Below are 16,341 nucleotides of genomic sequence, written 5' to 3' on the forward strand. Positions count from 1 at the left end.
CAGAACAAATGTTATTTTTAAATGACACTGTACACTAAACATCTTGTCTTGGCCTAGCCAAAAACAAAGAAATGAAAACACCGTCTATACCAAAGCCAATAGCTGAGAATGCAACTGCAGATAATGAGTTAGACGTGTCACACATTTTAAATTTCAACAGAACACATCCTGATTGGAAAAAGTGGTTAATCTGGCCTACAGACACAAATAGCTGTCAAGATAGGTTCCTGAACAAAACACAGGGTTTAAAAATGACCAGATTAGACCGTAGATACTCCCAGAGACAACATCCAGGAATTATAACCACATACAGTGTAGGCAAACTCTGCCTAGAATGGCTAACTACATCCACACTGGCTGAAATTAAGCAACACTTGTCTTTATTAAAAGATGGTGCTGATTTGCGCGATTTCATTCTTGGACCACGCAAACAGCGTCAAAAGCGTTTCATAGCGACCAGCATCTATGCTGCTTACAACGAGGCTTGGAAAGTAAAGCAAATTGAAACTGCTGAAAAGATACGAGAAATTGATCGTATTAATTTGGAAAAATCACTTTCTGTAGTAGACAATGGGTTAATGACTCTGTCTTCCAGAATATATTCTTTGGACAATATTGTATCCTCTGCCTTTGATGTGATAGACAGAGATTTGCTAATGTTACAACATGGCCAATCTCAATTACGCTCTATTATAGAATTAGGCTGGACGCTGCAAAATCTTCGTTCAGGCTATGTGCCTTGGCGTTTAATAAACACAACGTCATTATTTTCCATTTTTAACCTTACTGATAAACAGATCAGTTTGGCACAGAAAGGAGCAGACTATACAATTTTGAGCATCGAGAAACTCGAGAGATTACCATTGACAATGTCAGAGAGTCCTGTCATTGAATGGATAATACACGGAATTATCACAATTCCGATAACAACTTTCCGATTTCATAAATGCCTTGAATACATACCTGCTGGCCAATATGAACAATTGGGTAAGGGATATGTTAAATCCGAATGGAAATTACCATACACTCATTCTTGCTATAGTGACAGCGACAAAAATGTATTTCTTAGTGGTGACAACTGTAAACATTCACTAAGCGGTATACTTTTGTGTCAGGGTATTAATTTACACGGAGCATGTGATGGAAATTCAAACAACCTTTCATGCCACCAGCTAGTCACACCTGCAACTCAGATAGAGCCCTTCTTTATGCAACTCGCAAACGGGAGTTACATTCTTAGAACGGATCACAGGTGCTGTGGCCTCGCGCCCGGACTAAGTTATCTAGTAGAAGTAACGTCCATGGTCAAATGTTGTATGCAAGCATTGTTCCCGAGCGGGCCTCCAGACACAGTGACTCCCCTCTGGCCTCGTCTGAATCTCTATTCTATACGAATTGATACATTAAGCAAAATGAAATCTGTGCTTTTACAGACAACAGTGCCTATAACGTCATCTAAAGAGACGTATGATCTTCTAGTCGCAAGGACGGCTACGGAGGTCCATGACCTTTTATCAACAAATTGCCCCGTGCATTTCGTACAAATGCTCGACCAACTCCTTAACATGTCTAGTGCTACGAGCATCCCAGGCATATTTAAGACAGTCTTTACGGGACTGCTAACACCCTTCCAGGCAATTTTGGGAATCTTTCCTAATTTTGTGCACTCCATCTTTGGTGGTATTCCACTATTTTTTGGACTCATCGCAGGGATTCTATTTTTGACCCTCCTGCTACGTTATGGCAAACCTCGGCTCAGACATAGCTCCCATGGGAATGGAAGAGACAATCCTAGCAATGCGCTACAGGGACAGGATAACTAACGTCCTCGGATTGGCCAGGCTGAGAGATCTAAACATGACCTGGTTCCTTTCATTCAGACCGATATGGCAAAATTGCATTTTACCTGTGCTACGGTGTATGCTTTGCGGCGATGAATGCGTGTTGGACATCTGTCTTTCACTTCCATCAGCAGTACCAATGGACGTCGATACTTTGCTAAGTCCAATAACGGCTCACGCATTGTGTTGTCCCCAGCGGCTACCAATCCTGATGACGGCATTCGTGGAGACTCCTGTACTACAGCCAAGTGGTAACAGTGGAGCGAGTGACAAAAGCAACATCATCCAGGTACAACGTTCTGTGAGCATTGCTGATCCTGCCTTCGATGACAGCAATCATTCTCACACCTGCCAAGTTACAGCGCTATCTAATTTGGTTGAACTATCACCTGATTTTGTAGACCAATTCTTTGCGAGCCTGTCTGATACGATGTTCTCACCCACAGAGAAACAATAACTTTTGAGAAGCTTTCCGACACACGGCGTTCCCATGAACTCTGAATTCGGCCTTCAGTTTTGATCAACAAAAACTGCCAGGAGCTTTGGTAAACTGATTTTTCTTTGAATTGGACAATTTTTCAAATATTGCCCCTTTCCTTTTTGGCACGAACAATTCTTTGCTTAACGTAAAAACTATTCTTAGAGAACAGAAGCTTCACACTTCTATTTCTAAACAACACATCTAGAGACATAACAACATAACACCAGCCTCTAGCACACATATTATTACAATGCATTTTTATGTGATGATTTATCTCGCATTTCTTCTGTCAGAGATACTTCATGTGTAATTCCTTATGCATAATCGTTCATTGATTTCATATGCAATAATTTTTTGAATGATTACTATGCTTTTAAAAAAACGTACAGTACCTAAATTCCATGTATTACAAGTACGCCTATTTCGAATGCATTTATGTATTTTGGGGTGGGCTATGTTACACAATGTTACACATGCATCTAATTGCTTAGTTTTAGTAATTTTGATGGACATGAATTCGTGGAGTGGGTGTCATGTGCTTATCTAGGTTCCTGATCGATACTGTGACCTTATGCCCCTATTCGGCTATAAAGCCCTTTATTCCCTATATTGGCATAACCGTTCAAGTGCGATTTTCTGTAAAGTCATCTCTGGCCTCACACGAGCAGAGCCACAGAGCCACATTCCAGCATGACTCTCTGCTACTTCCTTTGCGACCAATTAGTGCAATGACAGAGCAGCAGTCACTATCTGATATTCCTAGATAACACTCCGAGTTCTTCAACAAGATAAAAACTTAGCAAACCTGGAAATCCCCGCTTGCTATGTTTTGATTAGTAATAGAACTCTAATGAGCAACTGATAGCTGCCACTTCCTAGTGACATCTTTAATTGACGTCTTATGTCCAGCAAACTTGCGTCAAACCCGGCACCTGTCAGGTATAAATATTACCAACGTTGCCTTAAGCAAGGAGCGAACATGTTGCTGATGCCAGCTGCCTGCATGACCCCGTGTTGGTAAAAACTAGCACTCTGTCGCTGCAGCCTGCTATCCTGTGGTGGTGAAGCTGCTGATTACCATTATCGCCGCTACAGCGCGACCTATGGTGCAGTACGCTTGAGGAGCCGTGCAGCCGTCCTCTGCGAAGACATCCAGCCCAGCTGCCCGCGGACGCTGTCACCCCTCCTTCCTCCAGACGCGCTGAGAGAAGCCGCTGCCTTTCTCGTGCAGAGAAATCCAGCCACGGCGCTTCCAGTTTACCCTCGCAGGTGACTGGGATATCGAGAGAGACCCCTGAAGGAGATACCAATCCTCCATCATTCTATTCAGAGGTATGGTGTTGACTAAACCCTTAGAAGAGAATTCTTGAAACAAACCTTGGCAAAACCAACTTAACTTAAGCTACTTACTTACTCCCCCTTCTCACGTGTTAGGCCTAGGTCAGGCACATTGGGGTAGGCTTAGTTAGAAGCACCAGTTGAGTATGTTAGCCTAATGTATATATGACTGTATAAATGTTTTATTACTTTTAAACCATTGTATGGCTAAGAAACCATATCAATGCTTTTACAGTTCTATTTCGCTATTCTTATCTTACTGTACGTACTTTTCATAATAACAGTTATTGCAATTGTGGCAATACATTTCTCTTGTACGAGAAGAAAGACTGTTCAATAAATGTTAACCTTTATTGATACACGCCCGTCTCTCTATTCTCTACATACTGTGAAAGTAAACTGCACTAGACTGACTGAGTGAAATCTATGTCTATTGTTTCACACGACCCTAGAGATCGACTCTTGATCTGAGGAGCAAAGTTGTCATGTTGCACGGTTGTTGGAAAGCTGAATCCCTTCTTGTCTGTGCCAAGGAAGCTGATCACTTCCTATGCAGAGAAGAAAGTTTCCAGTGACCTCTGAGCTAGTTGGTAACACAACCCAATTAAGTTTAGCATAGTCAGTGGAGGCCTGGAATATAGCCAGTTCCACGTCGATACTACTGTTTATGTTATTCCAATGCGCAGGGCCTAGTGGGAAACTAGGAACTACACTACATTTCTACCCCTGTGTGGAGTATTTTAGTGGTGTTTTCTTTGTGTTACTGTGTGTGTGTGTGTTGCACAAATACTTTACACACTGCCTCTTCAGATAAGACAGACTGCTCTGTGCCAAGCTACCAGAGGGTAAGCACAGGTTATCTTTTAGTATGTATTTAGCTAACCCTGACTGGAGTGGTTGATTCTGGTTGTACAGGGTGCATACTCTGACAACCAGGAATCCCATTTCTAACAGCTTCCCAAAAGGATGGCGCAGTGCAATGCCATGGAAAAGGAGTGTGCCTTCAGCCACTGCTTTTGTGTCACTTGTACCATGTCGATCACTGGCCAACCATGTCGATCACTGGCGAATCAGGGCGAATTGTCTCAGTCGCTGCTCCCTTGAGTGACTCAATGAGCAGACCCAGACACTCCGCACCCCAGGTTGCTGTGCCCTGTGCAAGGAGGAATGCAGTGTCATGCATGGGATCAAAGGAGAGAGACATCTAGCAGAAAGGTTTATGACTGTCTCAATAGCAACCCACAAACACTGGGATAGATTCATATATGAGGACCCACAACTCTGCATACTCAACCCCTCATTGACCCACACACAGACCCACCTTCCTCGCTCACGATAGGAGAGACTTTGAAGGTGCAGCTCACGAATGAGTACAGATTTGCCTGTGAGTGCCAGTTGGTGCCCTCCCAGCCTCTGTCTAACTATAGAAACCTGTACACCATGATTGGCAATAATCTGCTAGCAAACAACAGCATGGTCATGGCTTGGTCGTGGAGAATGATGCAACACAGGTTAAAAGAGAACCCACTTCCACAAAGAGCCCATGCTAGGAGATTCATTCGGAAAGTCTCCTGCTCAGGAGAAGACACCAAGTGGGTCAAAAATTGTGAAATCAGTTCTGGGGCAGAGGGCTACTGCATAGGATCCCTTGACCCTACATTCTTCCTTCCTATGAATCAGACAGGCCAGAATTTACTCCATCGGATAGAATAAATTTGAAAGACAACAACAAGATGTTGCTGCAGTGGTAAGTTTCTTGCGTGGTCTGCTTTACACCATAGCACATAAGGCAGGGCTGTGACAGGGACATGTCCATAGGCTGTTATTCCAACTTTAGGTTTGGCGCTCACACTCCTCCAACCATTCAAGCGCTCATGGCGACCCACCTTTGAGGATTCAACCGCAGTGAGAAGTGGACACAGTGAAGCCTGCCACATTCTGTTGGTGAAAATCGAGAGTCCTTTTTAAAGCTGATCAATCAATCAATCAATCAAACACATTTATAGATCGCTCCACTTACCCGCTAGGGTCTCAAGGCGCCTGGGGGAGGGGGGGTGGGTGCTGTTACTGCTCGAAGAGCCAGGTCTTGAGTTGCTTCCTGAAGGAGAGATGGTCCTGGGTCAGCCGTAGGTGGGTGGGGAGGGAGTTCCATGTCTTGGTCGCCAGGTAGGAGAAAGATCTTCCTCCGGTGGTGGTTCTGCGAATCCGTGGGTCGGTGGAGAGGGCGAGGCTGGCGGATTGGAGCAGGCGGGTGGGTGTGTAGAACGTGATGCGGTTGTTGAGGTATTTGGGGCCCATGTCGTGGAGAGCCTTGTGTGCGTGGGTGAGGAGCCTGAACGTTATCCTCTTGCTGACGGGAGCCAGTGCAGGTCTCTCAGGTGGGCAGAGATGTGGCTGTAACGGGGGATGTCCAGGATGAGTCATGAGAAGCGTTCTGTATGCGTTGGAGTCTTTTCTGTAGTTTGGCTGTGGTTCCAGCGTAGAGAGCGTTCCCGTACTCCAGTCGGCTGGTGACGAGGGCCTGGGTGACCGTCTTTCTGGTTTCGGTGGGGATCCACCGGAAGATCTTTCGGAGCATGCGCAGGGTGTTTAAACATGATGACGAGACGGCGTTGACTTGCTTGGTCATCGTGAGGGAGGAGTCCAGGATGAAACCCAGGTTGTGTGCGTGTTCCATGGGAATGGGGGCGGTGCCCAGTGCAGGGGGCCACCAGAAGTCGTCCCAGGCGGAGGGGGATGGTCTGAGGAAGAGGACTTCCGTCTTGTCCGAGTTCAGCTTCAGACGGCTAAGCTTCATCCATTCCTAACTTTATAGAATGCACAACCCAGTGGAATGTGTTAAATAAAGCTATCACCTGATGCCTGATAAGAGAAAAGAACTGGGAACTGTTTTTAAGTTTTTTTTTCTATGTTAGAACTTATGAGGCCTTTTTTTTTTTACAGAGTTTTATATAGCGCAAACTTGACCCGGTATCGGTATCAAAGTGCTTTACAAAGCACCAGTTGTGTTACGTGAGGACACATTCATTTTTGTTAGGCACCGGGAGATTAAGTGATTTGCTCAGAATCACAGGATATTCAACGCCATTGCCGAGACTCGAACCCGGTTCCCCAGATTAGAGGTCGACCGCCATAGCCGTTAGGCCAACTCCTCTCCCTGCAACACTAGGAAATAAACACTGGTATAGACCTGCCGCAGCCAACATTTCAGGGCTCTGATCCCCTCCCCTCTGACTCCCTCTCGCCTGCCTTTCCAGGATATTTGGATTCCGTAGGGGGGAGAAAGGAAGAGACAGCGAAAGAGAGAAAACAATGGTTGTTCTCCTCCTCCTGCCTCCTGCAGCTTCGGAGCCCCGGAAGGAGGGACTTAGGGAATTCTCCTCAGCTCCTGCGTCTCCCTCGGCTCGGCCGTGGAAAAACACAGCCCAAGGCGAACTAGGGGCTCACGCTGTGCGTCTTTTGCTGCTTGGACAGTAATTGTTAAGCATTCTCAGTGTGAAACAAAGCCGGAGAGGCTTCGGCGCTGCAGGCAGGGCCTTTGTTTTCATTAGAACATTCAGCCTCTATGAGCTGGAATGTTCTAGTAGCCTTATAGCCCACTGTAATGGCCAATAAAGTCCTGCACTCTTGTAGTAGGCCTTCGACTTGACCTATTACTCTGGAGCGGGCCTTTAAAGTCCAGTGTAGCTCTCTACGGTAGGCTTTAGGGCTATAGATAGTACACTGATCTTTAGTGTTTTGTCTACCGAGCATGAAAACATAGATCTGTTAGGAATGATGAAAGCAGGTGCACGGTGGCATAGGGTTAGTTTCAACCTTGCACCTTTTATTTGGCATTGACCGTCATTAAGGAGTAAAAACTTGCTCCCAGAATCTTCACTTTGAACAGCTTGATTGTTCCTGGCTTTTACGCAGGTTTGATTGTTAAATGTGGTCGATTATGAGTGTGATGTTGGGTCTGAAGCTTTGAAAGTTCAGGAACTTAGTGGGCTGACTGTTGACGTCAGTACATTGAATAGGAAGCAGGGCTTAATTGAGTGGATCTGAACAGGTATAATTCCCAGCAATGCACAGCCATAAAGTGCTGTTGACTTTGGAATGCTAAACTTGGCCACCATTTCATTGACCCAAAGAAAACCAGTGTTTAATTTGAGCCGGTGGTTGGAGGTGGGGCCCGTCGGCTCTGATTTTTGGATACTGCAATTTATTTTTCTTCATCAGACTTTGACCCAGAATTATAGAGAGGAAAGCAGCAAAGGGTACAGAACGAGGAAGAGAAAGAAAGGAAAATACTGACAAAGTTAAAAAGTAAAGGTGGAAAAGAACATGCAAATGTGAGATAAAGGGGAAGATAGAGTTGGGTGGAGGAGGAAAAAGGCATAATGTGGAATCAGAATGAGATAGCCTCGGCATTCGGCAGCACAGACATTCGGCTGCACCGGCAGTGGGTTTCAGATAAAAGCTTTGGACCCCACCAGTTACTATTTTACAAATCAAGAACTAATAGGCTTTTTTTTAAGCGGGAAGGCTAGAGCCACATGATTCAACAAGAGATCCGGAAAGAGCCTGGAAGGAAGATCTGCAGTTTTTATAACTTTTATGACCTTGAGACAAGCAGCAGTTAAAACATGGAAGGCTGTAGTCAGTGCCTGCTGCTACCATGTACTAGGACTGGTTGGGATTTAATTGCATTCATACCAAGTAGGCGTATTTTATTGGCTGTTTTGGGTGTATCGTCCCTAATGTCCATTACTACCTTTTAGGTTGGAAAACAGATTAAACTGGATGGAGCAGATAAAATGTATCAAGGTTTGCTTTGGGTTAACAGTCGTTTCAGTGATTTTTGTGGTTGTGGAGGTTTTCTATGCATCAGTGGGTGATTGGAGGAGCATTTAATTATTTTGAGCATTCCCTAAGGAGATTTTTTATAATGAAGATGCAGAGTGTGATACTGTCTTACAGAATCCTGGTTGTTGAGTGGGGGAATTGTTGGTGGTCTTTTTCCGTTAGGGTAGCTCTCCGACATTATTGAGGAAGAGGGTTCATTTAACATGTTTGTCCTCTTTGTAAATTTGTCAAACAATTAATAGTAGTCACTTGGTTTGGTGGGAAACAGACTTTAAGCCGGTTAGGAAAAGGATCAAAAAGTAGATTTATTGTACGAAGTTCATTGCATCTAGGATTTTTTTTTTGTTTCTTTTTATTGAAAAATGCAAACAAGCAAGGCATGAAACATGTTATACAAAGTGCCAGTTCGATTAAGGGAGGAAAAATACATTTGAACAGCAATCAATAGCAAGAAAGGGGATGGGGGGGGACAAGGGTCAAATATAATAACAATACAGGAGAATGGTCAAAATGTATGGGTCAGGGGGAAGGTGGAGCATCAGTGTTATCAACTGCAGGCGTTATACATATATTTCCACGATAACTATTCCAAGGTCCCCACACTCTGCACCACTTCCGGGGACGGCCCCTGGCTAGGTACACAGTCTTTTCCCTGAACATGCACCAGTCCATGTTTTCCTTCCATAAGTCCACTGTAGGAGGCCTCTGAGACCCCCACAACTGAGCAATATCTCGCTTGGCGATCATGGCCCCCAGGGATGCCCACTGAGTCTGAGCTACATTATAATCCGTAAGTTCCCAGACGTTCAACAAGCAGCGTCTGGCCTCCGGCAGGAGAGCGACACCAGTCACTTCCTTCATGACCTCATGGACCCCACTCCAAAAAGCAGCAATCTCGCGCATTCCCAAATAATATGAAGAAAGGTAGCAACCTACCCACATCCTCGCTTACATAATCCCTCCTCGGAAAAGCCCATATGGACCAAACGGGGGCCCGTGACATAGATTCTGTGGAGGATCTTAAGTTGTACCAGTCGGAGCCCAGCTGGAATCGCGACCTCGTTGGGAGAGGAGAGCGCAGATTGCCAGTCCTTGTCATCCAATTCCAGGCCGTCACGGGTACACAAATCGCATCTAGGATTTTAGAACCATTTTTTTAAAGTACTGTTCAACGGTTTGTCTGTGTGATAGAAAATAGAAATCACTCTTGGGGAATTCTGGTACAGTGGTGTGTGATATTCTCTGTAGAGGCAGGTTTTTCTCACTCCTGATATTGACTTGGATATTTTTTATCGGACTGAAGTTGTCAGTGAACTAGGTGGATCTTTTTCTGCAGGAGTACCTTTGTGGATCGACCTTAATTGCTGTTGAGAATGGTGGTCACCACCTATTCAGAGGTCACCTGGGACTTTTTGGATTTAGCTTTGGTGAGCCTGGCGTAAGTTAATACAGAGGAAGAATGTTGTTTGAGGACTTTCCTAATGGTGGACTTTGTAATTGTGTGCTGTACTTTGGCTTCCCTTTTGCAGTGACTTTTTTAACTAGTTAGGTTGTGGCTAGTCCAAATGAGGAAAACCCTCAAGAATTTAAGAATTAAGGACATTCTGAAAGATGTGATATATTGTAACTTGCCGTTTTCATTTCCAATAAGGGAACACACCCGTAGAGAAGTGCGGTGTGAGGGACTGGGTCTCAAGTTGGACTTAGAAGAACATTGCTGGCATAATTTTGTTTTTATGTTGTGGTTTGGCCTGATGTGCTTCCAAGCAGCGGTGATCCCCATGATTTGTCCAGGATATTTGACTATCACTTCATCACTTTACTGTGACACCAGATTTAAACCAGTACCACTCTGCTTTTTTTGGCAGCAAGGAACCAATTCCGTGTAAATTTTGAACCATAGCATGACAGCTTTTTATTGCATTATGTTTCATTTCAGCAAAGCTCTTCCTAGGTAGTAGAGAGATTGCTGTAAAAAGAACCCTGTCAGCACTCTGCATTAACCTGGACAGAATTCATGAATTTAGTTCCAGAGGCTCTTAAGTAATTTCATGCAGCGCTTAGAGCCATATTGAAAGGAAATAATTGAGAATCAATGTTTGCGGTGAGTGCAGTTATCAGACTATTAATCCGTTGTCCAGCTGGCGCAATTAGAAGCTTGCGTCTATCCACAGGCATTGTAGCAGTGTATGCGAAGCTGTATATATCCCTGCTCTGTATGACGTAAATTCTTTTTTCACTCTTCAAGGTGAGGGTTCCTGCCGTCCAGTAGGAGTAATTTGCGGCTCGAGGAGAAGAATTGATCTTTCCAGCGAGTGACACCGGTGGGGTAGGATGCCTGAGGACGAGATAGTCAGCAGATACCTGGGCTCTCCGGTCGGACACAACAAGTGTATGGATTTTGGTTTGTATTATTTTTGTCCTCGTTGTTTATGTCCTGAGTTTGCTCTGTAAAAAAAAGCTATTTTCAGGGACACTGAAATTATGCAGCATGGAATGGCCAATTTATGTGGCAGTGTTGACTAAATTATGGAGCAAGAAAAGGCAAAATATGCGACATCTAGCACCACTATACTATTACTTCATTATTTTGCCATTTTGCGCGTTGCAACGTTGTCTGAGTAGAGATGTCACTTTATTAGTGCCTGTTTAATACCCAATTATAATAATAAGCAATTGAAAGATGACCAGTCAACCTTTTGGAAAGGCCTTTCACTGCACAGGAACGCGTTTTGCCAGCCCCTGTCCCCCAGCTAAGTGCATCTTTCACCCCTAATTTTAGTGGAGCAAATAAACAATATCCTCGAGGGATATAAGCCCGCTCCACTCCAATCCTGACCTACCTATGCCACAAGATATTTACACCTTAACCATATTCATAAAACACTATGGCCCTCATCAAGTTTTGTGGTTTCACCTTGAAGGCACTGATCGGCGTGATTCTGAAATGTGTGACGTTCCCGCACCCAGAAATACCAGGTGCTGGGACGCAGGCCCTGTCTTTTCCAGGTGCAGAAACACAATCCTAAAAACCTGCTTTTCGACCCAGTAATGCTGAGTCCACGTAATTGTCGCTTTCGGAGCCTTCAATTGTGGCCCTTGTATCTCCCCAAGCAATTTCCAGCTACCTCACAATGAGTGCCTATGAGGGAGATGTTTCAGAAAATTCTATAATCTGGAACTGATTACATTTGAATGGGGGACATTCTTCAGGAAAATGTGGTGCTTTCCTCCCACAATAGTTACAGTCCAAGTAAATAGTCTCCAGGCTTAATTTGAAAGCAATCCAAGACCCCGGCTTGACAAAGCTTGAATTTATCTTTGGAAAATCACTTTATTGCCTTGTCTTCCTACTTTCAAAAAACTTTATTTAGTGCTTTGTGGCTCTTGGTAGGTCAGGTGATGTTCTACGTGCTGCATTCTATGTCTGATAACAAAAAAATAATTCCTGAGTTATTATTTGCTTGGCAAACAGTTTGCACTAGTTAATAAGTGTTCCCAACCCTCTGTTTCTCTAGATCGCTTTTTTCAGTCCTGTTGCTTCCACGTTGAATGTTGATGTGCCTTAAGACATCGAGTGCAGTGCTGTTTGTTTTTTTATATTCGTTGCACTAAAACCTTAATTAGGATCTTACAGTGCTTACTAATCTTGGTAACAATCAACAAATATGGTGACATATAAAGAAGTAATCGCCAGGGCTGTGTCCGAGATTAAAGAGGAAGCTATTCTATTTTTTCAAAAGCTTAGGTATGAGTCCAGCCTGGGCTGCAGTGGTAAATTGTTCCATATGCTTGCTTTGTCCTTCACAGGGAAATTTACTTTAGTCGCAGAACAAATTTATTTAGTCACAAAACTTTGAATTATACGTGTTTAGTCCAGTGGAAGAGAAATTCCATATGGGTCAAAATTTGAGTGTGGAGATCCTTGTGAGCAAACGAATCCACAACTGGTTTCCAACTTAGCCTGCAGTTTCTGACGTTAAATTTGGTCGATGGATGCAAGTAGCGGATTTCAGCACTCGTTTCTGGAGCCTAGACTTACTTTTCATTCTTAGACTTTTAACCAGGAGAGCGGGCGAGAGAGAGGTGCTAAAGGAGGAAGAGAAATAGTACACATCAGTGACTGAGCGACAAAGCAGCGATGAAAATAAGCCCGCTGAGTGCGAAAAAGACATGAAGTGTAGGTTGGTGGAAGAAAGCGATACAAAATTGAATCAAAATTAGGCAGCCTTAGTAGCCTTCCACTCTGGCAGTTAGCAGCTGTAAGCTACTAAGACAACAATATTATTCTTATTTTCTTTTACAAATAATCACTGATCATATTGTAATTTATATGAGATCTTTTTTGAGGAATGCTCTACGTTTATCACTGCAAACTTCTGAATTCTTTGTAAGTTCCCATTTGGTAAATTTGGTAAAATGCCCATTCCTTTTTAGGTCCAGGATAGTTCATTATTGAACCAGATATGGCTCTGGCCTGTGTGGCAAGACCTGATGCTTCAAAATACACTTGCAGTTTTAGATGTAGTCACAGATGAAAATAGCATTGTTTTTGCGAGGTCACTTGATTCCCATGGTTAATCATGGGTCACAAGAATGTTGACATTGCTGGAAATCATCTGGTACCTTCATGCAGATGACTACCTGGCAACTGTAAACCTCAGAAATACTCATTTCCACACCCTGATGCATCATGAGCACAGGAAGTGTCTAAGACTTGCAGTAGAAGGACAGCACTTAAAATTTGATTTAGAATGTATTTGTGGTGGTGTAATACAACAATAACAAGAGCCTGAAAGTACACCTGCTTACAGCACATAGCGAATGCACAACAGTGGGCCCATTCCTGAATAACTGGTGCAGAAAAGTCCCACCAAGCATCTAAATAATGGATACTGGAGAATGTACTGTGGATTTTGATATAGCCGTAGACTCTGTGCTTGACCAAATATCATATCAACATTGCATTGTTTAGAAGGCATTTACATGGAAGAGACACCATGTGTTGATTATTCTAGTGTGTAATAAACACGCAGTGTCTCGTTCATGTCTTTGTGGGATGCAAGACCCTTGAGCCTAACTTGACGAATACTTACCAAGGCTGTCACCACCATTCTTTTGTAAGAAGCAAGGCCATACTCCTGATTCTTTGTACGTCTTTTGGAACCACCTTTATAAGACCCGCACAACCTAGATACTAAAGGTGATGGAACAATACTCAGTGGCTCAATGTGAAGGCCACTGTAAAAAGATGCTTTAGTTCCACATGGCGAATGACCAATACTTCTGGTCTTGGGTTTCCCCAGGTATGAGTTCCACAGGTCCGAATAGGAGATAACATGGCAATACTGCATGTCTTTCCCTATTGTAAAGTACAACGCTTGGACTATTGCATCAAATTGCAAAGGACAAATTGTGCTGGATAACTGCATGGTCAGCAAGATACTGCCAAAGCACCAAGAATGAGGACCTATGAATGCCAGCATTATTTTTTTTATTAAACTCATTATTGGCAATTGAGCAACATAGTTATTGCCGCATGTATCAATGACACATGTAAGAATCAGTTCTGCAGTCTCATAAGAACATTTTACATTCATTGACGTACAGTATGTGACAACAAAGTGTGAACGGTGCTCATAGTCTTGAGAACAATAATGAAAATGGTCTTTTCTTTTTTTAATTGATCTTTATTTTAGTTATAGTATTAAAATAGAATATCAGTACAGCCATGTTGCTTAAATGATTGTACACTATATCTTCTATTAGTAACCCAGTTTCACAGTGCAGATCAGAATGGCTAAGAATAATATTAATTATTGTGATCAATTAGTAGCCAGGTCCCGAAGATCAACTTCAGCATAGATCAGTATTCAGCATGAGCTCCTGGTAATGACCTATGAACCTGACCCCTGGGTATTATGGGTTATTGCTACACTGCTGTTTACATGCCATCTGTAGTGTGATGGTTATATGGTGAACATTGAGTAGTCTTTGGCTGTAATGAATTCAATTTCCTTTGCGTGGCTTGCGAAAGAGTCCAGTACAAAAGGCATGAATGTATTCCTATGCTTTTGCATAAAGTGTGTCCCATTTCACTCCTGACTGCCCATTGGGACAGTGGGCGACCATCCGTAATCCTTAATCACGGTGGTTTACCAACGGACTTGTTCATTAACGCCATGACGATTACATCCCATGTGTCGCATGTCCCTTGTCCACCATTTCTACAGTTCAGCCGAATGATTCTCGTCCTCTGCTTCAGCCTACTTAAAAGGATCTTTCAGGCAGACTGATAGGTGTGGTACTGTTGTAGCCCTCCAGGCAGTCCTTTTTTGATGTTTGGTAGATCAGAAAATTTGCAAATATTTTTTTTAATTTTTGGACCTGGATAGTTGGTCCATCAGACATAGCTTTGGTCAGCAAGTAATTCTTACAATTGAAATTGGTCACTGCTGAAAGTACGCTTTCCCAGCAGCCAATCCCAGACCATAGAAGTCCTTTTCAATTGAGTTACATCCAGCTGGCGAACTTCTAAATCCCTAATATATCTTATCTGTAGGTTTTGGGGCCAAATAAGGTTGTTGATGATTAAATTGAAGTGTGATTCTAGAATGTTTCAATACCCTTTTAGTTTGTTCCAAATCCTACTCCACATCTAACAGTTACTGTGCCTAAATTCGAGTCCCATAATGTACCAAAATAGCGATTTAATGTGATCATGAGATATCAAGAAGCCCCAAATCTTGTTATGGTTTTAGGTGCAACTACAGGCCTGAAATAAACAGCCTCTCTGTCGTACACTTATCACATGGCTCCAAGTTTCAGCATCACATGCATCTTTGTTGCACCATTTTTGCACAGTGTTCCTTGCAGCGATTAGATTACAAGGTTTACTGGGTGTTCGTCGGAAAAGATGTAGTACGCTCCATCCCCAAACTGTGTCCATGAAGTCACCCATTTCAGTGTAACGAGGAAATAGGCCAAATATCATGCCATATTTGCCACAAATGGCCTCAATAAAATATACTCTTCCCAAAGAGTTTTGGTAAGATTGCACAGAGAGATCACGATCTCTGGATGACATGAGGGCTGTTCCATCGCCTACGTCAGGGTCCCAAAAGTGTGAGGTGAATTCAAAAACAGTGTCTGGTCAACATATGAGATTTTCTTAAATCCACGTTAGTCAGTTATGAGTTTGACTTCTGAGTGACTTAAGTGGGGAATTTTCAGTATCTCTTTCAGTTATGGCGCCATCGCAAGATGTAATTATGGATACTAATAAAACTGATAAGGATACATTTGAAATTATGTTTTCAGATCCACAAATGTGTGTGTAGGCATTTATATAGCGCACTGCTACCCGTAGGCGTCCTGGCGCTTCGACCGCCGCGAAACCCTTCCTGGCTTCCCTGAGAGATGGTCCCTTAATGGGTATCTCCAGGGTGAGACCAGGCATCCCCGGCGGTCTGGGGGGCCGTTAGTGAAGATGAGGCAAGCTAATGCCCAGAGTTGCCGAGTGTGATCGCTGATCAGAGTGGGCACCGAGGCGAGAGAATTATCGAGTCCGCTGACCCTGGTCCAGAAACCTGCCGCGCCGGGAATCGAACCCTGGTCCCGGGCCGTCCTCTGCTCTCGGGTCTGCCACCTCTAACCAGTGAGCCACACTACTTCAAATGACTTGATATAACGTTATTGTACCACATCTCCATTTGGAGATGCCTTCATGGTCCCACACTGTAAAGCCCTAATAAACTAGCACAACCCAGTGTAGCTGGCTGACGACCAATAATGGCATTTCTTTCATTAAGCTACGGATTCAGCCAATCCACT

General features: G+C 43.6%; 1 protein-coding gene across 2 annotated transcripts in view; it reads left to right on the forward strand.

Moving 5' to 3' along the window:
• Positions 1-16,341, forward strand: part of TMEM150C (transmembrane protein 150C) — a 268,665-nt gene that overhangs the window by 100,593 nt on the left and 151,731 nt on the right. Inside the window, exon 2 of one of the 2 annotated variants that reach the window (XM_086950025.1) lies at positions 10,757-10,912. In XM_086950025.1, coding sequence (XP_086806151.1) covers positions 10,843-10,912 — 70 coding nt within the window. In that variant the 5' untranslated portion in view covers positions 10,757-10,842. The remainder of the gene's footprint in view (positions 1-10,756; positions 10,913-16,341) is intronic. The other variant, XM_086950026.1, reaches the window with a different exon arrangement.

This window comes from Lissotriton vulgaris, unplaced genomic scaffold, assembly GCF_964263255.1.
Source record: "Lissotriton vulgaris unplaced genomic scaffold, aLisVul1.2 SCAFFOLD_1342, whole genome shotgun sequence".
Lineage (NCBI taxonomy): Eukaryota > Metazoa > Chordata > Amphibia > Caudata > Salamandridae > Lissotriton > Lissotriton vulgaris.